Source organism: Berghia stephanieae, chromosome 1 (assembly GCF_034508935.2).
Source record: "Berghia stephanieae isolate SIO BIC M18660-M18661 chromosome 1, UCSD_Bste_1.3, whole genome shotgun sequence".
NCBI lineage: Eukaryota > Metazoa > Mollusca > Gastropoda > Nudibranchia > Aeolidiidae > Berghia > Berghia stephanieae.
Genome location: NC_088360.1, coordinates 20,434,926 through 20,459,334, shown reverse-complemented (window position 1 = coordinate 20,459,334; position 24,409 = coordinate 20,434,926). Strand labels below are relative to the sequence as shown.

General features: G+C 36.1%; 1 protein-coding gene and 1 long non-coding RNA gene across 3 annotated transcripts; one reads left to right on the top strand and one right to left on the bottom strand.

The window, feature by feature from the left end:
• Positions 1–3,963: 3,963 nt before the first annotated feature.
• LOC144970207 (uncharacterized) lies at positions 3,964–8,095 on the bottom strand. The gene is made up of 3 exons (XR_013644921.1): positions 8,061–8,095; positions 5,423–5,529; positions 3,964–4,082 (listed from the first exon to the last, which is right to left on the bottom strand). It is a non-coding gene; the product is annotated as an uncharacterized LOC144970207 (long non-coding RNA).
• Positions 8,096–10,023: 1,928 nt separating this feature from the next.
• Positions 10,024–16,828, top strand: LOC144970159 (cocaine esterase-like). 2 transcript variants are annotated; one of them, XM_078909500.1, is made up of 4 exons: positions 10,024–10,381; positions 12,582–13,914; positions 14,510–14,718; positions 15,471–16,828. In XM_078909500.1, exons 1-3 carry the CDS (start codon positions 10,162–10,164, stop codon positions 14,703–14,705), a joined length of 1,749 nt encoding a protein of 582 aa, XP_078765626.1. In that variant the 5' UTR covers positions 10,024–10,161; the 3' UTR covers positions 14,706–14,718; positions 15,471–16,828. The 2 variants fall into 2 exon arrangements, with proteins under 2 accessions (XP_078765626.1, XP_078765615.1); XM_078909489.1 differs by having other exon boundaries at positions 14,510–16,828.
• Positions 16,829–24,409: the final 7,581 nt, after the last annotated feature.

Here is a 24,409-nt window from a genome sequence, read left to right as displayed (position 1 = left end):
CATGCGTAAGCTACTCAGAATAAAATGGATGGATAGAATAAAAAATGAAGAAGTATGGAAAAGAACACAGCAGAAACCAGTGGGAGAGGATATAGGAAGAAGACGATGGAGGTGGATTGGACACACGCTTAGAAAGAATGACTCAACTATAACAAAGAAAGTATTGGACTGGAACCCTCAGGGCAGAAGATCAAGGGAAGGCCACGAGGAACATGGAGAAGAATTAAAGAAGCGGATATACAGAGAAGTGGTAAGACCTGGAATGAGATAAAAAAAGTTGGCTCAGGATAGAGAAGGATGGAAACTGTTTGTCTGTGGCCTATACCCTGACCCAGGGTGAAAAAGGCATTGATGATGATGATTATAGAAGAGTAAAGTTGGTGCAATAAAATAAACAACATCACGTGACCGGATATTTGACATCAAACGTGACCCAGATTTTTTTATAAATGACCCGAACTATGCTGCAATTGACCTTTAGTAATGTCATGCGCATCCAACCAACTTTTTGTTTACATGTTGCTAAGGCAGCAAACTGAAGTTGGCGCGAATAAATTCAAGCTGTTTACTCCGAGTCTGAGATAGCTAGGGAGGCCACGATCATATTTTTTTATCGCCAAAATACCCCTTCTATTATTTTATAGGAAAACCATAATCATGGTTCCCCCTCCTCCCGTAAACAAAACCATATCTATGTCCAGGGAAACGAAGATGGTTGATTGTCTTTGGTTAAGGCGGACCATACTTTTTTTTTACAGCGTATCAAATGATCAAAGTCAAAGCATACGGTCAATGTAATGAAGAGAGTAAATTCGAATCTATCTCCTATCTCTTCGCTCAGATGACCCTTTTGACAGAAGACAACTACTACTTCTACACTATAACTATAACTGCACTACCACTACTGTATTATAACCACTGATACCACAAAACTATAGACTTTTATACTATCTAGAACTAATGGACCGTATGGCTTAGCGGTACGGTTTTCGTCTTGTCACAAAAGTCGAGCAATGCCAATGCTAAGTGTGATCAGTAATAGGATGGGTGACTAATCGTGAAAAATTATACACACATTACCCCACTCGATTGAATGAGTATCTGGCTACAGAAATGGCGGTTAGTGTAGTGACAGTTTAAGTACACAAGGGTCGCCTAACAGGCTGTATGACAAAGAAATATGGTTCCACACGGCTTGTTGAAGTGGGGGGATAAATATGAAACATTTTGAAGCGCATTGCTCACGGCTATCTGTAGAAATGCGCTGTATAAATATTCATATTTATGTACTTGGTCCAACGGATACTATTACTATTTCTACCACAAGACCTCTACTACTACTACTACTACTACTACTATTACTAATAATAATAATAATAATAATAATAATAATAATAATAATAATAATAATAATAATAATAATAATAATAATAATAATAATAATAATGATAATAACAATATAATAATAATAACAATAACAATTATAATTGTTGTTGTCAGTATCACCGTTTATTAATGATTTTAAAAAGTGTTAAAGATACTTGCAAAATGTTGGTGTTGTGTGTGTTGTAGTAATCCAGCGACGCAACTCTGTACTGTCTACAACTACAAGAGACGCACAAGACCGTGGCACTAAACATTCCTGGCATGCATTTAGTCAAACAACATGAAAGCAACATTCACGGTAGCGTTAACTACGTCAAAGTCAAAGACAAAACAATAGTGACATACAATCAGGACATGACAGTAAGTGAGGTGGAAATTCTCAGAATTGAAAGCAGACACTTCAATGTGATATTACTGTCAACAAACCTCCACCAACGCCATTCAAGTGGCCAGTTACATCCACCATTAGTGAGAAACCAATGATTGTGATAGGTGACTTTAACTGCCACAGCACCAAATGGGGATACAATGAGAACAACAAAGATGGAGATACTGTTGAGGAATGGGCTGACCAATATAATCTGACACTCTTCTATGACGCATGAAGCATCCCTTCCAAGCGCTTGCTGGAGAACAGGCTACAACCCAGACCTTGCATTTGTGTCTTCCAGATATGTCAAAAACTGTCGGCAACCCCATTCCAAAATCAGTATACAGACCTATCGCCATTGAGGTAGGATCAGTCATCTCTACGAGAACAAACAAATTATATGAACTGTGTTCGTGGACCTGGCAGCTGCCTATGACACAGTAAATCATAGGAAACTGCTCCTAAAGGTTGCAAGGGTAACTCGTAACACAAAAATAGTTGCAATAATAAAATTCCTTATGTCAAACCGTCACTTTTTTGTGGAAATGGATGGAAGAAAAGCAGATCACAAAAGAACGGACTCCCTCAAGGATCGGTACTTGCACATATCCTTTTCAACGTTTATACAAACGACCAACCTCATTTTGAGAACATCAGGGGTTTCTATATGATCTGTGTCTTGTGTCCCAGGCCTCTGATTTCAAGACCATTGAGAGACTAACGGATGTCCTGGAGCCACTCTCTGAGGCCACATTTAAAGAACTCACTTGCCAACCCAGGAAAAACTCAAGTATTTGCTTTCCATTTAAAGAACCGCCAAGCCTAAAGAAAACAGGAAACTGAACATCTGGAATGGGAACATATTGGATAAAAACACATTTCCCATGTACTTCGGTGTTACCGTAGACCGCACAATGTCCTTTTCTCAGAACACAAAAGCAAAGGTGGCCACAAGAAACAACTTCCTAAGAAAAGAGGCAAAAACTTACACGCCATGGGGAGCAGATCAGAAAACATTCAGGACAACCATAGTAGCCCTCTGCTATTCATCAGCCGAATAGGTCTCACCAGTCTGAGTAAGATCCTGCCATGTCAAAATAACACCTGCCGGATCATTAGAGTAACTTGAAACCGACTGCAGTTCCAGTCCTCCATCGGCTGGCTGGCATTGCACCTCCATACATTCAAAGAGCCACTGATTCCAAAGCCCAGAAATATGAATAGAAAATGGACCCAAGGCACAGCCCAATGACAAGTAGACTGAAGTCGAGAAAGAGCTTCACGATGGAAGAAAGCATCAACCCTGACCATGCAGCTGTATACAGGCGTTCCACGTTGAGAGAGTGGAACAATCATGCAAATGAAGCTGTTGGAGATCTGAGAGAAGAACTGTCCTACGGAACGGAGCTCCCCAGGAATGAATTGGTAACACTGAACAGAGCACAGGCAAAACTTGTGAGAACAACTGGAAGCATGAAAAAGTGGGGGCTGGTTGAGAGTAGCATGTGTACATGTGGGTGCCCAGAGCAGACATCCTTAGAGAATGCCAGGATGCGCTCAGCTGCACTGACCATGACCCAAGAGTCTGCTCCCCAGATGCTGTGGAGTGGGTTCGGTGTTGGTGCGAAACTGTGACGATGATGACTTGCAAAATGAATAAGTCTTACACCTGCCAATATATAAGTAAGATGACAGGATGCTGATCTTTTTAACATCAAAGTACTTTTGTAACCCGGCAGTGCTAACTTTTATGTGTAACCCAGAATGAAAAGTTATTACAAAAGACGATTGCAAGATATTTAGATAAATTGCTAGTTTAACATTGTGGTAGACGTACATATATGTATTAAAGTTACATATCCAATAACCTGTAGGTTAACAGAGAAGGAAGGGCGCACAAGTTCATTGTAATTTGAAGTTGAGGAGTTGGAACAAAGTTGATTTGCATTGAGTCAGAATTCAATCAAGTCTTAGACTTAGATTGAAAGAAAAAAATCTTTTTTAAAACAAGAAACAAAAAAACAACCCTACAGCGTTCACCAGAATGAATAAAAACAGGACAGTCTTTAAACTGTATCAATGGAAATCACATCTTGCATATACAAGACCTCTAGTGCTATTGTGAGGATTGGTTCTCAGTCTTACCCGTTATGCTGTATCTGAGTGCCATAACACAACTTGTGAAATCCAAATAAATTAAAAACAGATTATAAATTTATATCATATTTATTGTCATTTCATTCATATTCATGTTATTCACACTGAAATCATTAAAAAAAATATAGATATGATGTTTCTCCATTAAAGGTATGCTTGTATTCTCATCCTGTGAAAGAGAAAGAAAAAAAAAAAGAAAAAAATTGATAATTATTACTGAAACTGTGTAGTTCCATTTTAAAAATCTGTGATGTAAGAGCCTCAGCAAAAGCTTTGGTTAAAAAAGGTTCTGATTCAAGAAATGCACTTCTTAGGCAGAACATGCGATTAACCTGTGTAGACTTTAGTATTATGGTCTTGCATATAATTATCAAGTGCAGAAAGTTTGCCATTAAAATGATTATTTAATAGAATTTAATATAATTTGATTCGAGAAATGGAACACAAAGGAAGAATTTGCGATTAACCTGTCCAGTCATAAGCATCATGTTCTTGTTTATAAAGTGCAGAAACTTTGCAAATAAATAGAATAAATAGAAAAGAATTTTATTCGAGAAATGGAATACAACGGCAGAATTTGCGACTAACCAGTTAAGACAAAAGCGCCATGGTCTTATTTACAAAATACAGAAACTTTGTGAATATTTCGAGAAATGTAGCACAAAAGCATCACTGTCTTGCATATGAAGTGCAGAAAGTTTGTGATTAAGCCACTGCATTATTTAATATGATGTTGCTGATAAATGAAACAATGCAATACAATTTTTAAAAATATGTTCTGCAACATCACATGGTCCCATCTATCAAATTCTACTACCATTACAAATCAGCTACATAGATGGTTTCATCAGTACTCTTATCTTGCTGATAAATTAAATTATAAATATAGAAAAGGATATAATAAACTTTAAAAAATTATTATAAAGTTAAATGGTAGACAAGATAAAGAGGTCATTGCCTATTTCTTTTTAAATTTCTTATTCATAACCAAGGAAGCAGGTTTCTTTTGCTATATTCTTCTTGACTTCACTATGTAAATGTTTCTTTCAAGTGTATAACAAGCTCACAGGGCATTTTTATAAATAAACAGGAGCCAATACCATTAAAATGGAGAGATCACTGCCAAAAATTACATAGGGATAGATATGCATTGGTTTTAACGTGTATTAGACACTGTCATTAGAAAAAAGTTTTAAAAAATCTTTACAAACTACAGTAAGCTGCTTTTAAAATTAAGAAACGCTCGAAAGCAAAATATGGTCCTGTTCTCTTAATCACCGCTCTCTAGTCTCTAGATTAGGTCAATAAAGCTGAGAGGTTTTATGAAGAATATAGAATATAGAAGTAGAAGAAAAACATTAATTTCAATAAAAAAAAAAAACAAAGAAGGGTCCATAATGATATATGAGGAATTCTATAAGATACAGTAACATGAAAGCCATTTTGATAATCTTGAAGGATAAGACTCAATGATGATGATGATGATGATAATAATAATAATTATGATACTTCTTCCTGAATATAAATTGATTAATTCCCATGGTATAGGCAGGCCAATGCTTCCAGAACAATTAAAGGAATGCAGAGACTCATTCTTGTTGTAATGTTATTTAGATCTGAAAAAAAAAGATAAGCATGGCATTCTAAACCATTTTCCCATGGTCCCATAAAAAGCAATATCATCTCACACAAAATCATAAAGGAAAATTCATATGGACCAAACAATGAATAAAAGTTATAATTACCTTATTTTATCAATTATTATCATTGGATTTATTTAACTTTATATGTATTAATTAAATGACAATTCGAAATTAAGATACCAATGTTTGAATGAATAACTGGATCTAACTCTACAAGTAAAATGTAAATGTGCAACTTATTCAGATTTCAGCAAGCACTTGTTACAGTCTGTCGCTTCATGTTACAGGAAAAACTCCAGTTCCGTGAGCCTTATGACTCTAAAGGACCAATTATTTCAAAGTAAAATGAAATACCATTTATTTTTTAAGAAAGTTATCAAGCACTATTTAAGGTCTGTTGCTTCATGTTACAGAAACAGGAAAAACTCCAGTTCCACGAGCCTTATTACTCTAAAGAACCACTTATTTCAATGTAAGAAGAAATATCATTCAATGTTGAATATATAGACATGACCTATTTTTTAATGGGTTGCTTATATTCAATAAAAACATTAGAAAACATAATGGACCTGGAACTCAGATACCACAAGGTTGTTAAAACCGTTGGGTCAGGTCTAATTTTATCAGAGGTTTATGATCATGAAGGCAAGATTACATAACCAATGTCGATTAGCTTTTTAAAAAATGGGCTTTTATTTACCTTCCGGTGAACTCATTTGATCAATATTTCCTGTATTTAACTTTCTGATCACATAAGAAAAGTCTAATAAACATTGAATATATTTTAATGCCTCTAGATTTCACTTTAAAGTCAAATAAAATATCTGATCACAAATAAAATTTTTGATAATTCGATCAACAGAGAGAGCTTTTCAAAATTGTTCGCTTATTATTCCTGAGGCAAAATTTAGATAAGACATCATTTCACATATCATGGTGATTCCTATGAATTACAAAATCCTAAAAAGCTTCTTCTTCATAAAAAAACGTAGAAATAAAATTAGGTAATCTAAAGTAATCAGAGAGGTTTAGTTTTCATTTCAATCCAAGGTAAATCCGTAAAGAGTTGTAGGACCAGGCCCCTCTTGATCATTACCCACAAAATTGATTGAACTAACAGGGATGTGTATAAAACTGTAACAAAACCCCCAACGACCCCCCCCCCCCCCCCCCCCCCCCCCCAACACTCATACAAAAACTTAAGCACAGTTTTTTCATTTTCACTTCTCTTGAGCCAAGGGAAACTCGTTGCTCATTTTAGCTGCACAGATTCGAATTCAATCGCTTTCCTCCCACCCCCCCCCCCCCCCCCCCCCCCACCCCCCTTTTTTTTTCTTTTTTTTTTTTTTTTTTTTTTTGAGCGAGTCTATTCTTTTCTCCTTTTTTGTTTGGCCTTGTTCAGTTTCTGAGCATGAATTTCTTAAAATTGTTTGTTTTCTTTTTAATACAAAAATATTGGGGTTTTTTCCCTCTATCTGTCTGGGAATAACCAATTTTCGTTATTGGCAGACCCTGTCTGGGAATAATCATAGCGATGACGAAAATATCAGACCGCACTCCCTGCATTTTACAATAAAATATGTTTTCTTTCACACAGCTACCGACCAAATAAGGCGAATAGGCTTGGAAGATCCAAAACGTCATACATGTAGTTTGACACCTGCCAAATATCAAAGATGCGATAAGGGGTTGAGTGGGACATTTTCTTTTCCCAGACATTCTCATTTTTTCACCACCCCTTCCTCCCTCTCTGCCATTCCTTCTCCCATCGACTCTCAGCAAAAACAATAACAAAAAGTCTTATGTGGCAAAAACGGCTACCAACTTAAATCCCTCAAACAACACAAGATATTGAAAATCGGTGGCAGAGACCCTTTGCCTTTGTCTTGTTCCTTTTCCAGTTCCAGTCATGAACAGATAATGAGAGAATGAAGACCTAAAGATTGTTTCGAAATCTATTATCAGGTTAGGAAAGAGCGAGAGTCAATAAAATATGACAAGCGATGAAAGCATCGCACCACGAAAGATGAGGATTAAAAAAATACAACTTTTGTTGAGATTCCACCTGCTGAGGAGGGGGGTGTCTGCTTTTTTTTTTTTTGTTCCTTTCTGTTTTCTTTTTCGGTCAAGTTTTGACTGACACACGTTCTAGACTGTAAACGTTACCCATAAAATGTCATAAATTACGAAAAGTGTTTTCTCTCACACAGTATTCGAATCACTCACTGAATGAGCATGAAGCAGACATAAGTGAAGGAAACGTAAACTCTGTAAGTGAGAATCGGCGAGTGAAGCTGTACTGTAATGACTGACACTGACAGTGACAGTCAAATTGCGAAGTGAAATGAAAACAAATAAACAACGCATTCTAAAATTATGCCGGTGAGACATCCAAAGTTAAATACCCGAACGCTATTATGGATTAACATTGAACTAAATCGTTTCCTGCTCTCAAAACCAATCGATACAAATTACAAACTCAAACACTGAAATTGGAATCTTACCTTTGCATGAGTTGGACTGCCATTCTTTGCTGGTGATAACAAGATATGAAGTGAGTAGAAAAGTGCCAGAAGACAATAGAGAATAAAAAATTTTTTCGCGGCGGTGGTGGGGTTTGAACCTGCGACCTTATTGGTACGACAACTCCGCCTGGCAGGTGAGAGCGTGGCTCTACCGTGTGAGCTATCCACGAACACAAAAATATTCGTTTCAAACCCAAAGTCATTTCTAGATCCCTCTCTCACCCACTTCTTGAGATCGCCGATTCGTTCACCACCATCGCGAAGTAATTTTGACCAGCAGTTAAGCTTAATAGCCAATATTCTCATCACAAACATATAACATAGAAACGATTGAGACATTGAGTATGCTCCGGTGTATGGGGTGAATTTTTAATTCAGAAAAGTGAGTGGAGCAGGCACTTATGTTGGTAACAACAAGATATGAAGTGAGTAGAAAAGTGCCAGAAGACAATAGAGAATAAAAAATTTTTTCGCGGCGGTGGTGGGGTTTGAACCTGCGACCTTATTGGTACGACAACTCCGCCTGGCAGGTGAGAGCGTGGCTCTACCGTGTGAGCTATCCACGAACACAAAAATATTCGTTTCAAACCCAAAGTCATTTCTAGATCCCTCTCTCACCCACTTCTTGAGATCGCCGATTCGTTCACCACCATCGCGAAGTAATTTTGACCAGCAGTTAAGCTTAATAGCCAATATTCTCATCACAAACATATAACATAGAAACGATTGAGACATTGAGTATGCTCCGGTGTATGGGGTGAATTTTTAATTCAGAAAAGTGAGTGGAGCAGGCACTTATGTTGGTAACAACAAGATATGAAGTGAGTAGAAAAGTGCCAGAAGACAATAGAGAATAAAAAATTTTTTTTCGCGGCGGTGGTGGGGTTTGAACCTGCGACCTTATTGGTACGACAACTCCGCCTGGCAGGTGAGAGCGTGGCTCTACCGTGTGAGCTATCCACGAACACAAAAATATTCGTTTCAAACCCAAAGTCATTTCTAGATCCCTCTCTCACCCACTTCTTGAGATCGCCGATTCGTTCACCACCATCGCGAAGTAATTTTGACCAGCAGTTAAGCTTAATAGCCAATATTCTCATCACAAACATATAACATAGAAACGATTGAGACATTGAGTATGCTCCGGTGTATGGGGTGAATTTTTAATTCAGAAAAGTGAGTGGAGCAGGCACTTATGTTGGTAACAACAAGATATGAAGTGAGTAGAAAAGTGCCAGAAGACAATAGAGATAAGGAACTTTAGCAGCCGGACAACGTTGCGCACAAAACAGGTCTCCCGTTTTTGTCGTTCAAATTGTAGATAATACACATTCAGATAAAAACAAACACGTACAATTAAAATTGTTATTTAGTTAAATTCTTTGTATATGGCTAAATTATTCCGAAAACCAGATTTCAAAGAGTTCTTGTTTTGTTCACACAAGCGCATTGATTTTGGTGAATAATCTTGACCGTGGTCTAAAAATAGACCGACAGTAATTTTTGATAAATTTTACCATTTGTTTAATAAAAAATCAATATTTAGATATTATTTGACGCGTGATCGAGTATTTATGAATATGTGTTTCTTTTGACACCTAACAGACATTTTTTAATGGTTATTTTTTTCTATAATTTACATTGGAAGGTGAGCTGTCAAAGCCAGGAACATGTGTTTGCCACGTGCTTCTAAAATGGTCACGCGATGTTGTTTATTTTATTGCACCAACTTTACTCTTCTATAATCGTTTTGTTTTTGTTGTTGGATGACGCGTTTTGAGACCAACACTTTACGTGTTTAGTTCTTTATTGGGGCTGTTATATATTCACTTTTTGAAAGAAATTAAACTGAAATATTTTTGCATTTTTCCCAACCCGATCGGGTTTTCTGTTACATTATTTAGTCCGTTTTTGCAAAATAAATCTGGCAATCTAGCTGACCGGCTTGTCAGTTGTCGAGTCAGCTGATCGGCTGATCGCCAATTGTAAACAATTCCATCGTATCTCGAGCTTATCCTCGACGTCAATTTTGTAAGAATCTTTGAGAGGATAGCTTCATTAGTTACTGTGTATCATCACAATGCTGCTGAGCTGTGTGTTTTTCGTATTTTCTTCTTGCCTTTTTACAATGGTAAAATCATCTACGGTTGTGGTGGACTCGCCTTTCGGTAAAATCCAAGGTGTCAAGAAGACGGATGAGAACACAGGACTGTCTTATCTCTCATTCAAAGGGATTCCCTATGCCAGACCACCTCTTGGAGATCTCAGGTTTGCCAAACCACAGCCACACCCTAAGATCGGTGAGAGATTCGCGCTATGACTATAATATTGAGATTGAGTACGACTAGGCTGCATTTTATTTTATCATAATGACAATGACTTTGGCACTCCGACACTTTTCATAATTCATAATCATAATCGAAAGATGTCACTGCCACCACCTGTAACTGTAAGCCGATGATTATTTAACGAAAAAGGGAAAATCTGGTGCATCCCGCCCACACCCTTTTATCGATTTAATGGTAAAGCTTTCTAAATCGCCCCAATTTTTGTCTTTTTTTTATACCCCCAAGTCCTCATTTTCCCTTGATCAAGAAAATCAACCTCTGGTACTTGTATGATGATACTCACTGTTGTTGTATTGACTTCCAAGATTTTTTGGGACTTTTCTCAAGATAATTCCTGAAGAAAAATTTCCTTTGAGTTTGAGGAAATAAAGGGAATTTGATTTGTTTGATTCATTCATGATTCTATTAACACATTCACTGACCAGTGTTTAGCAGTAATAGTAGCTTCTAACGGAGTATTTTGGGTTTTTTTTTAAGGTACCTTACACACATTTCACCAGCGGTAAATTAGAACGTTGATGTCGCCTATATTATTCTGTGAGGGCTAAAGCAAAACCCTGCCAAATAGAAAAGAAAGATTGTATCATATAATGCTTGCCCATGGTAAATGCCTTGCTTTAAAAATGCTTTAAAGTTCTTTTATCTCCTGATGGAGATGGTATACAGTATACTATACATGGATACATTAATTAGATGAGTCATGCATCATTTCATGTGGTCATATAACATTTTCAGAAATGGCACTGCTGCTTCACATCAGGGGGAATCCTGAATTGAATGTCCATACCGACACTCACATAAAAACCTCATTCAGACCCAATTTTTGAGGCTATCCTATTGTGGTGTCTTATCACTAGTTTGAACTTTTGAATCTAATGTATGTCGTGTTTTGAGTTCAAGACAATAACCCCTATATCAAAGCAATACAAATAATTAATAGTGAAAGAGGAGGTCCACTTAAATAAAGTGTTTATTTATATTTGTGCATGAATTTTCATTGAAAATCATAATGGTTATGTTGATAATATTGTTAATGTCAGTGACAAAGATGTTAATGAAAATAATAATATTGCTTCCCACTAATATGACAAACAATTTTCAATCCAATTTTTGGGTTTTTCTTTTTTTTTTTTTTGTTGAGAACATGTCTTTCCGAATGGGGTCTCGACAGCTCAATATGTAGAGAACTTTCGTCATAGGCTCAAAGTTCAAAGTTTGTCCTTATAATGCATGGGGAAAAATATTAACTCTATGTGATAGCTCTGGCACCAGAACTTCGTTTTCAAGAAATGACATTTAATTAAAAAACCTTTATTATATCCAGCCCGGGATTTAGGAGTAGTACTACGGGAATTTTCGTGGTAGTGAGGAGGTCTGTTGTGATGGGTATCAATAATTTTTTATTTAAAAAAATTTTTTTTAAATGAGAAAAACTGATTGGAAATGTAAAAGTGATATTATTATTATTATTATTATTATTATTATTATTATTATTATTATTATTATTATTATTATTATTATTATTATTATTATTATTATTATTATTATTATTATTATTATTATTATTATTTATATTATTATTATTATTATTATTATTATTATTATTATTATTATTATATTATTATTATTTTATTATCATTATTATTATTATTATTATTATTATTATTATTATTATTATTATTTTATTATTATTATTGAACGTATTGATGTTATTACGATTGTTGTATTTTTGTGTGGTGTATCAGTTTATTTTTTGGTTCCATTTACCTTTTTTTTTTTTTTTTTTTCCACTTCATGTATGTTGGCATCAAATTGTTGATTTATTGGCGAAAGCCTAAGATTGAATAAACTTTGAAACTTCGTCATAAGCAACGGGACCGAGATCAGTCCTGGGTGCAGTCGAGATTTTTTTCTGACCCCTTTGTCCAACCAGCAGTGATTGGGTAGATCTGTTAGATCTGGTGTAAGTATGTTATGATAGACTAATGTCCCATCCAAAGGGTACAAGCAATGGCTATTGTCTGTTTTGCGCTATGGAAACCATGATTAACTCCAGCTCCATGGTTCTTAAGGCCTTTTTTTTCTGTATATGATTTCAATTTTCACACCCAATTATATAGTGTATAACACTATTATTACTTTTCCTCCTCAGATGGTATATTTGATGCATCAAAAGACAATAAGGTCCTATGTCCGCATCCTAATGCAATGACATTGAACGAAACAGGTTTCACTGAGGACTGTTTGATTTTAAACATCCAAACAAAAGAAATAAATCCTTCAAAAGATTTAAAGAAAGTCATTGCTTTTATTCATGGTGGTGGTTATGTTATTGGAGGAAGCTATTATTATGAAAGCAAATCATTAATTTTAAGCCAAGATGTTATTTTCGTTTCTTTCAATTACCGAATTGGTGCGTTAGGATTTCTCAGCACAGAAAATGAAGCCAGTCCTGGAAACTTTGGCCTTTGGGACCAAACACTCGCCATCAAATGGGTCAAAGACAACATCAGGGCATTTGGCGGAGATCCAGATGACATTACGATTGCAGGAGAATCAGCGGGTGGTGCCTCAGTTGGATATCAAATTCTTTCCCCACATGCCAAGGGACTCTTTACAAAAGCATATCTTCAAAGTAGTACTGGCACATCAGTATTTTGTCGAGGTATAAATTCTCAATCAATTGCACTCATAGTTGCAAAAATTGCTGGCTGTTGGGAAAAGGATGATGTTGATACTAAAATTAGCCTTCAAGAAAGTAAAGTTGTAGTTGATTGTCTCAGAAAGGCACCGCTTTCTGCCATCACTGAATTTTCTGATTTTAGAAATAGTAGGACTCACCTTGTTCCATTAGTGGACTATGATTTCATCCCAGATTTCCCCGCAAAACTTTTACAAGATGATAATTATCTTGATTTCATTGGCTTCTTTGATCGTTCATACTTAATTGGTTTCAACAACAATGAACTTGGCATCATTGAGAATTATCTAAAAATGACAAAGTATGCCATCTTTGCTAATGACCAAATGACTGAAGAAGAAAAACAGTCTGCCTATGAGGCAGTACAGGTTGGAGCTAAAAACCTGCACTTGAGATCCCGACTAGGGGAGGTAGCTGCCTCTGATGATGGCATCATTAGCAAAATAAATGATTTTTATCAGAGAAGGTTTACAGATGACACAAGAATTCTGATGGAGATTACTAATGATCTTAATATGTTGATTCCTTCTTTGGACTACCTTGTTGCTGCCTCTAGACGTGAGTCATGCAATTCCTACTTCCTCTACTTCAATCATTATCCACATTTTATGAAAGGAATATACAGAGGATCTTTCCATGGTGTGGACTTAGCATATTGGTTTGATGTTAAAACAAGTGACATGGAACGCCTGTTAAATGCTGGAATGGATGGGGAATTTGCTGAGGAGGATGAGCAGCTAAAAACGATGTTTTTATCCATCATTGGTGATTTCATTAGAACAGGGTGAGTTATAAAAGCTAATTCCCTTTTCTCCCTCCGTCACCTCCTTCTCCTCCTCTTTCTTTTCTCCTAATTTTTTATCTTTTTCCTCTTCCTTTTCTCCTTTTTCCCCCATTCTTTTCATCATCCTTCTGCTCTCCTTCAACCTCCATTTTCCTTTATCATTGGCATTTCCACATCACCAGCTGAATACAATCATTGTCTTATTATTCAGCAAATAATTTTATTATCTATTATTAAAAAGAGATCTATACTTCAATTTAAAGCCTTCCGATTTTACATGATACAGGTCATTTTACAATCCAAAATAAAACGCCATCCCTTTCAATTTCACTTTTCGTACATAACTTTTGGATATTTTGATTTTCAAACTGTAACATGTGTTTTGATTTTTTACAATGTTTGTTGTGAGATGAGAATATAATTTCCTCAATTGTAAGTTGAAAATCATTATATAAATATATCCTACTTTATTTTGGCAATATGTTGCATCAGCCACTTTGTCTATGTTAGGAAAAGTTTGATAAGCATAAGATTGATAATCTCTCAAATTTAGTCCTTTTTTTTCTGTCAAGCTATAACTATTATAATTTTGCAGAAATCCTGGACTAACGCTCAAGAACATCATGCCATCTGGATGGCCAAGGTATGACACCACCAATGCATACTACCTGAATTTCAGCCCCAAGCCTTGGGTCAGCAATTTTCTGGAAAAGGATAGGCAAGAACTGTGGTTGAAAACTGTGCCAGAGTTGATGAAAAAGTCCAAGTCCCATGTTCACTCAGAACTTTAAATGCGTAAATTCTGTCAGTAAATCAGTGGATTTTGTTAACAAACTTAATAAAGATAGTATTACCTTGTTTTTTTAAAAGCATAATTTATCATTTTTACAACTAATACTTTTAATAATACATTTTTGAAAACTTAAAGATGATGGCTATTTTGCATGTTTAATTTTCTGCACTATGCATTTACTTAAAGCCCACAGGAATATGACTGTTTAAAGGTTGAAAATCTGCATAGTAAAAATTAAGACGAGAATTTGCACGCCTGTTATTTACATGAATCAAACGTTTGTTGAAATTTTAAAAAATAATTATCTGAGTTACGCGTATTATTTAATAAGCATCAATTTCAAATGATCTATTATGTATCTATGAATACAAACGTTACTCGAGTATGGTTTCTTTGAATACTCTTTCCTTGAATACATGGTTTCTTCCAACTCATTCGAATATCTCAAAATTTTCCCTAATATTCTTTGGACACAGTAACTCTGAACTACCATTTCCTTGAACTTGTTTGCATGTTCGGAGCAGTTCAGAATCCATGCTCAATTGTATAGTTTTCAACATGTGTATTCTAAGTAAGACAAAATATCATTATGAAACCATTTATTCATCGGTAATAATTCTTGATGGCATTACAATATGTGTACATTATCTGTTATTTACCAGGTGTTCATGGACAATCAATTGCTCATTTAGACTTAGACCAATTTGTATGCCATTATTGAAATTATCAATATTTCATGACAGCCATTAACTTCATCTAACAGAACAATACCTGAGCAAGAAATTACACTGCAATGTGTAAATGGGAATGAGAGGGAGAGGAATATATGAATATTATGAGAAATGTTTGTCTGATACACACTTGGAGTAAGTACGTATTTGTTATAGTTATAGCTTTTCATAGTATTGTCTGATTTGATTGATTTAAATAGCTCTTAGACGCTTTTGTATGTCTTTCGCAATTTTAATTATTGTTTATATTGTTTAATTTCATCACCATCACCTGCCATCATCATCAGCAAAAGCTGGTTAGGGTTCCTGACCTCTCATAGCGGGCAGGAAGGTCGCTTACTGTGTCTTCTTTACCCCTATATCTGTTTTCCAACTTGCTTTCTCTCTTTGTCTTGGAATGGTATTACTTGGTTTTGTCCTGGCCATTGTCCTTGGCTGGGAGGGAAACAGTCAAATGTATCGTTTAAGTTTTGGGAGGTGATATTTTTTTTCCTTGTAAATCATCTCTCTGTTTTGTACTGTTCGTTGTACTTTGGTTTTGAACAATATCTTGTAAACACTTGAGTGTGTTTGATTGTGTTCTTCATAGTGTCTGGATGAGTCTTTTAGGTGATCTTAAACTGAGTACATTGCTCTTGGAATCTAAATCTATTCTCTATTTGAACCAATTCCTCTTTGTCATATTTTTTGGGTGCTTTGCTTAGCCCATTTTCTTTCTTTTTATTGGTGCTGAAATGACCTAAACGCGTTGCAAGCTCTATGAAACTCATAAAAACAAATATGTAAAACAAAACATCAACTTCATGTTACCATGTTCTATTAAAAGATTGTTTTTTTTAAGTCAAGCTTTCATATAGCGCAAAATCCACTAAACATGCTCAAAGCGCTTTGCAAAGTGTCCCTGACCAACAGCAACATGTAACATTAAGAAAGAGACATAACGCCTGTTAGGCGATATTACAATTTTTTCCAACAGGGACAACACTGTTAATGGCAAGGTACTCATTTTACACCTGAGTACAGAGAGGGAATGTGAGTAAAGAGTCTTTTTCAAGGACTCAACTATGCGCCGACTGAGGCTCGAACCCAGGACCTTCCGATCCGAAAGTGAGTGTCATTCCACAAGACCACATAGCTACATATACCGACACATTAGAGGGCAGCAACCTCAGCAGAGATCCATTGCTTTTATTAAATGCGACTTTTATATGGTCTCAAGCTAAAAATGAGTATGTTATTTCTCGTAGAATTTTCTGAGGTTCCCTGTGAACTAATCGCGTTTGTCTGACTCTCTTTTGTTTTATCATCATCATCATCATCATCATCATCATCATCATTCCGTTCGTGAGAATAATAATGCTAGTTTGAAATAAATTTTTCTATGTTTGTAGATGTCTTTTCTTTTCTTTTCTTTTTTATATTGACAACACATCAACCATGAACTACGATTGTAGATCATTTGGTTGGGGAGTCTAAATCTCTGCGTGGGGTGGAGTCTTTTTATCTCCCATGGTGGGCAGGGAGATTACTGTTGCTGTGTTTTCTGTCACCTTCTGCCTGTTTTCCTTTTCCAGCTTGCTTTCTATTTATCATGGACTGAGATTATTTGGATTTGTCCTAGCCCTGGCCAGAGTCCTTGGCTGAGAAGGCAACAGTTAAATGTCTGGTGAGGTCTTTTGACCTCTAGTTTTAGTTTTGAGAGAGAATTTTTTTTCTTCCTTTCTCTCTGTTGTATACTGTTCATAGAATTAAACGAATGAGAATACGTACGAAGCCTAAAAAGTGTCCACCAATGAAAGCATTCAGCGCCATTTTATTGTTGGCTGAGACTGTAGTCATTACCATTCATTCGGTCTCTATGTCAACATAACAACACAAGAAAAACAACAAACAATATCAAAATCCACAATAAAATGTTTCAGAACTGTTGCGTATATTTATGGCACAATGAAGCTGTCAAAAAATAAGTTAGAGAATGTGTGTAATCATGTAATATAATAACCTGTAATGTGTTTTCCAACCACCACATCATCTACTACTACAACCACCACCACAATATCATCACTAACACTACTACTACAACCACCAGCCCCACATCATTATCACTACCACTACTACTACACCACCACCAGCACATCATCATCACTACCACTACTACTACAATCACGACCACCACATCGTCATCACTACCACTACTACTGCAACCACCACCACCATATCATCATCATTACCACTACTACCACAACCACCACCACCACTACTACTACAACCACCACCACATCATCACTACCTCAACTACTACAACCACCACCACAATAGCATCACTACCACTACTACCACAACCACCAGCACCACATCATTATCACTACCACTACTGCACCACCACCAGCACATAATCATCACTACCACTACTACTACTACAACCACCACAACCACTTCGTCATCACGACCACTACTACTACAACCACCACTACCACCATATCATTACCATTACCACTCTACTACAACCACCACTACCACCATATCATTACCATTACCACTACTACTACAACCACCACAACCACATCGTCATCACTACCACTACTACTGCAACCACCACTACCACCATATCATCACCATTACAACTACTACTACAACCACCACAACCACATCATCATCACTACCACTACTACTACAACCACCACCACATCATCATCACTATCACTACTACTACAACTACAACCACCACCACATTATCATCACTACCACTACTACTACTGCAACCACCACCACCATATCATCATCATTGAAATATTTTTTTTTTTTAATTGAGCTTTATATAGTGCAATATCTACTAAATGTGCTCAAAGCGCTTTACAAGGGGTCCCTGGTCAACATTTAACATGTAGGACGGGACATGACGCCTGTTAGGCGATATTACAATTTTTCGGACAAAGACTCATTTTACACCTGAGTACGGTGAGAGAATGTGAGTAAAGAGCCTTTTCCAAGGTCTCAACTATGCGCCGAGCGCGAGGCTCGAACCCAGGACCTTCCGATCCGAAAGCGAGTGTCATACTACTAGACCACATAGCCGCATCATTACCACTACTACTACAAACACCACCACCACATCATCATCACGACCACTACTACTACAACCACCACCATATCATTACCATTACCACTACTACTACAACTACAACCACCACCACAGCATCATCACTACCACTACTACTACAACTACAATCATCACTACCACCACATCATCATCACTATTACTACAACTACAACCACCACCAACACCACATCACCTCACTAACACCAGTACTATAATCACTACCATTAGGTTTTGGAGCTTTACTTCATTTGAAATAAGGAAACTTTGGAATTGTATTTGGCATTGTGTTTATATATCATAATATAATTCTAATCAGTTATCTATTTAGAACTAGATACTATACAATATGTATGCCAAATACCACCCCAATTCCCCTTTCTTGTGTGCGGGAATTCCTCTTTCGGCATTGAAATTGAGTGTGAGAGAGTCATCACTACACACATAAACAACAGAAACAATTTAAAAACATGACTATGACACGCAACCACTCACACACGAGGCTATACTATTTATCCCTTTCTCTATATAGAACAGGACAAGACAAACAATAGCTTGACTCTCGCTACACTTCGCATTGATGTTTGTCGTCTCACGAGTTCAACTCTCGGTCGACCTGTCAATATTCCTTTTTGCCTCGGACGTAATCATTAATAGAATGTTGTGTGGTTTTGACCGTGAAGAAAACCTTAAGAAATCACATTTATATCATTTTAGAGAGATCGTTTTGAATAATTTTGAGCGAGCAGCAACTTGTTTTCATGAACGGCCGATCAGCGCTTGTTTACTATAGTAACGCGATTCCCAGCAAACGTCTCAATGGCGGATATTTTTCTCATCGAGGCCGCTGGTTGGTTAGCCAATAAGAGCACCGTACGGTTTCCATAGGGTAAATTCCTTGATGCTGTTATAGTTTTTGTTTTGAATATTTTTTGTAAATATATGAGAGTATTCCTCCTTAGACTGTGTGCTGTGCCTGGATGGGACTTTTAGGTGATCTGAAACTAAGCACACTAATAATAATATGCTCTTGGAATCTAATTCTGATCTTTATTTGAACCATTCTCCTTTGTCTTACTTTTCCTCAGGTGCTTTTAATTGTAAATCTAGATTTTTGTTTTCACTATCATTTTTACTGGTGCTGAAATACTTAAATGTGTCGCAAGCACCGTTAAACCATTAAAAACACCAAATAGTTAAATGTACAGTATGAACTTTGGACAACGATATTTTTTTCCTTTTAAATCGTCTCCCTGCTATGTCCTGTTATAGATTTTTTAAAAATTTGGATATAATAATATTCTGTAAATTTTATCATATTCCTTGTATGTAGTGGGATCTTGTGCTTTATTATCTGGATGGGACTTTTCGGTGATCTTAAACTAAGCACATTGGTAGGTTGCTCTTGGAATCTATTCCTATTCCTATTTGAACCTGTCTCCTTTGTCCTTCTCTTTCTCGGGTATTGTTAATTGTAAATCGAGACATATATTATATTCTTATTTACTGTTGCTGAAATGACTCACAAGTGTTGCAAGCCCCGCATTACCTTAAAAAGCAAACATAGAATCTCCCTTTATATGCAAGGACGATCATTCATCCTATAGCTTTTGTTGTCTGTAGTTGTTATGTTTGTTCTTGACTGAGACTACACTTAAATTTTGTCTAGGTCCTCGTTGGAATCCTTTATCGGATAAAGTATCAGTATCAGCTGTATACATGTCCGCAGAAGATTTGTTTTTAAATGTGTTAAACCACTCTTTGTTTTATATATTTAGTTTTAGTTTATAAAATGTAAACATTTAAGTGGACCCTTTTGGTGGGGGTCATCGTCTTGGTTCAAACTAGCATTACAGTTACAGATAACGCGCTCTTGAGGTATACTTCAGATATCTGTTTGCCTTAGACTCACCCCCTTACAAACAAAACTTGTTGAGGATTTTGTTAAGTACAATTAAGTTATTCATGTGGTCTTTTGGCTGTTCTATTATTTCTTGTTTTTCCTTCACGTGCTGATTTTGCGTAAATGCATTTAATTTCAAGAGGTGTCAGCATCCTGAAAATAAATCAAACGTACCTATTGGATTTAATTATTCATTTATCAAAATTGTTGATTATCTGAATTGTTGTGTTACAATAAGAATATTTCCAAAACAGTTTGGCATTAGTTCTGACCTTTTGTTTTAGATGTTTTGGTTTCTGTGGTTGTGTCAGAGTATCTCCAGTTTCTCTGATGCTCTAATCAATATTATAGAGCACTCTCGTACCTACACACACACACACACACACACACACACACACACACACACATACACATGCAGTGTAAATAGATCCACACGGTACTCAGTTCAAGTCGACACAAAAGTGTTGCAAGCGCGGCAAAACCTTCAAAACACCATTGCCTGTCAGATTTTAAAAAAATACTTACCATTTAAACCATAATGTGATCTTTTGTTCCAAACCAATATTATCCAAAAACAGAAAAAAAGAAAGAAAGAAAGAAAAGTTAAAACGACAAGAATTGTCAACTTCAGAAAGACGTGCAAACTTAACAGAAATATCATACTACATTTATTTAAAGATTCAATTTTCAGCATCTTAGTCTTAGGCACTCCTGACATAACTGAGGCGGTAATAATATCATTCAACTGCTCGTCTAAATGGCCAAATTCAAGAATGCACTATATTAAAATTTATACTTAGACTGATAAAGCAAGGTCATCAATGATACGTTTGTGTAACCAATTAGGTGAAGGGGAAACCATTGATTCAATACCGCCGGCCTCTAACAAAACGATTTTTATTTTTTATGTGCATTTTGGCAAAAAAAACAAAAAAAAAAAAACTTTTACGGTTGACTAAATTGACTTTCAACTTGTTAAACATCACGAATTGTAAAAACGAGTTTGTCGATGTACGAGTACGATGGAGTAGACTTTTTATTGGTGATTTTGAGACTAAGGTCAAGGTCTAGCTGGTCATTAATGCGTTCAGAACCCTTAAAATAAAACCAAAAGGACCAAGCAAACAGTAATATTATCCATAATTTTCACGGAGAAAAAAAATACCATTCCTTCGAAGAGGAATCAGAGCAGGTTTCAAAGTTTTATTTTAAACGAGGATTTATGATAAAAGATGTTAAGTTAAGCGGATTTCAGTGTAATGATATTATGTCGCTTATCACGACAATCAGGGAATATGCTTTGTATGCATATTTGAAGTATATTGTGTATTATGTCTCTTGATAGGCGATGTTAATATTTATGGGCACACATTCACATAATCATGCTGCCCATTTCATTCGTTTCACAATGACAAAGCATTTAACACTGATCCCCTGCTGGTGTGTAGGCCATATGAAATCATATTTTAATTTCATGCAAGTCATGTCACATGTCAGATATATTTTTTTGGTGTACTAGCAAACTTAAAGATAATAATATATAATACTATAGATAGTATGCAGATGACGTCACTCAGGCCTTTGTTGTTGTTTTTGCCATCCGCGTTTGTGAGTTGTTCTCACTAAACTGTATTAACCAAACTATAAAAGTTCATGGTTACACAGAGTTTGTGTGTTGGTCCGTTATACTTCCGGATGGCAATGTTGTGAACTCCTTGTCCAAGCGCATTCTATCTATATGGCATTATCTATCATAGTCTGGTACTAAATCATACTTGGTAATTTGTGTTCTGTTCCTTTTCCAAGGACACAACACCGGCGAAAGAGTTTGGCGATCATTCTCATCAATCCATTGTTCAAAATAACTTAACTTTGTTACCAGACGAGGCACCGTTACTGCTCAGTCATCAGTTATAGCAGCATTATCAAGCAACATTAACTGGGTGGGGATCCTGACCTCCCATAGCGGGCAGGGAGGTACATACTGTGTCTTCTATCCCCTTATATCCGTTTTCCAACATGCTTTCTGTCTTTGTCTCGGAATGAGATCCTAGCTGGGAGGGAAACAGTCAAGTGCATAGTTATTGTTTTGGGAGATGATATTTTTTTTCTTGTAAATCATCTCTCTGTTATGTATTATTATTTTTATTTTTAAATACTATAATGTAGGCATTTGAGTGTGTTCCTCTTTGTTGGATTTTGTGGGTGAGACTTGTAGGTGATTTCAAACTAAGTACATTGGTGGTATGCTCTTGGAATCTACATCTGATCCCTATTTGTTCTCAGTTCCCCTTTGTCTTACTTTTTCTTGGGTGCTTTAATTGTAATTCTAGAACTTTTCACTATCCCATTTTCTTCCTTTTTACTGGCGCTGATATAACCTAAATGTGTTGCAAGCGCCGTAAAACCCTTAAAAACAAAAAAAAACAAAAAATAAGCAAAATTAATGCTATTTTCACGGATGACCGATCACTAAGATTTAAGTCCGTAATAATTCAATCTTTCAGAAAGCATATCCGGAGGGGGGCTCGAACCAACCTTTTCATTCGGAGTGGAGCATTGTGTGCAAAATTCCTAATCAAGATCAAGGTCATTATGATATATTAATTATGTTCAGAATTTTCGATGATCTTCACCCATTCATTTGATGACCGTATTCATTATTGCTTTACTTTATGGCAACACACTAGCAACCACTAGGCCATCAATACCATGTAATTGTGCGGCTATGTGGTCTTGTGGTATGACACTCGCTTTCGGATCGGAAGGTCCTGGGTTCGCGCCTCGCTCGGCGCATAGTTGAGTCCTTGGAAAAGACTCTTTACTCACATTCTCTCACCGTACTCGGGTGTAAAATGAGTACCTGGCTGTTAACAGCGTTGTCTCTGTCGGAAACATTGTAATATCGCCTAACAGGCGTCATGTCTCGTTCTTCATGTTACGTGTTGCTGTTGGTCAGGGACCCTTTGTAAAGCGCAATGAGCACATTTAGTGGATATTGCGCTATATAAAAGCTCCAGTTGTTTTGTTTTTTCTATTAAAATGATCGGTTAGAGTTGACTTCGCCCTCAGTCACTTAGAATGCGCCGAGAGAATTATGTAAGCCAGTGTTAGCTGATATCAAACTGTGGTAGTGGCAAGACCTATGTTTGGATATCATGGTGAGACACTATAAAACCGTTATATAACAACTGTGTAGAGAATATTGAATAACTAAGACCTGTTTAATCGGGAAAGTAGATTGAAGCCTTGACTTTGACTACCGGTGGTATATCGGGAACACAATAATAACATAATAATATTAATAATAATAATAGTAGTAGTAGTAGTAGTAGTAGTAGTAGTAGTAGTAGTAGTAGTAGTAGTAGTAGTAGTAGTAGTAGGTAGTAGTCGTAGTATTAGATGTAGTAGTAATAGTAGTTGTAGTAGTAGTAGTAGTAGTAGTAGTAGTAGTACTACTACTACTACTACTACTACTACTACTACTACTACTACTACTACTACTACTACTACAACTACTATTACTACTACTAATACTACTACATCTAATACTACGACTACTACCTACTACTACTACTACTACTACTACTACTACTACTACTACTACTACTACTACTACTACTACGACTACTACTACTACTATTCTAGTACTTATTCTATTACTACCACTTCTTCCAATATTACAATTCTAATATGTCTTTTATCTTACATTATACATCAAAAATGCCAATAAGGAGTCGGCGGAGGGCGATGTTGAAAGGTACTACAGCAGAAGTTTTAAAAATGAAGGTGCACTAAACTAACTTAAACACCGTATAGACCACAAAATTAAAAAAAAAAACTTTTCATCTGAGGATATCTTTCGTTTGGCTAATGAGATTTCACTAATTATATTTGAGAAATCACTTTTCAAAATGTGATTATATACATTCTTTTATAAAATACAAATATAACCAATAAGCTTATTTTGA

Excerpts from the sequence above, each read along its gene's own strand:
- LOC144970159 (XM_078909500.1), top strand. The coding sequence starts at position 10,162 with ATGCTGCTGAGCTGTGTGTTTTTCGTATTTTCTTCTTGCCTTTTTACA. Across the intron at positions 10,382-12,581 it reads ACAGCCACACCCTAAGATCG|ATGGTATATTTGATGCATCA; the intron begins GTGAGAGATTCG and ends TTTCCTCCTCAG. Across the intron at positions 13,915-14,509 it reads GGTGATTTCATTAGAACAGG|AAATCCTGGACTAACGCTCA; the intron begins GTGAGTTATAAA and ends ATAATTTTGCAG.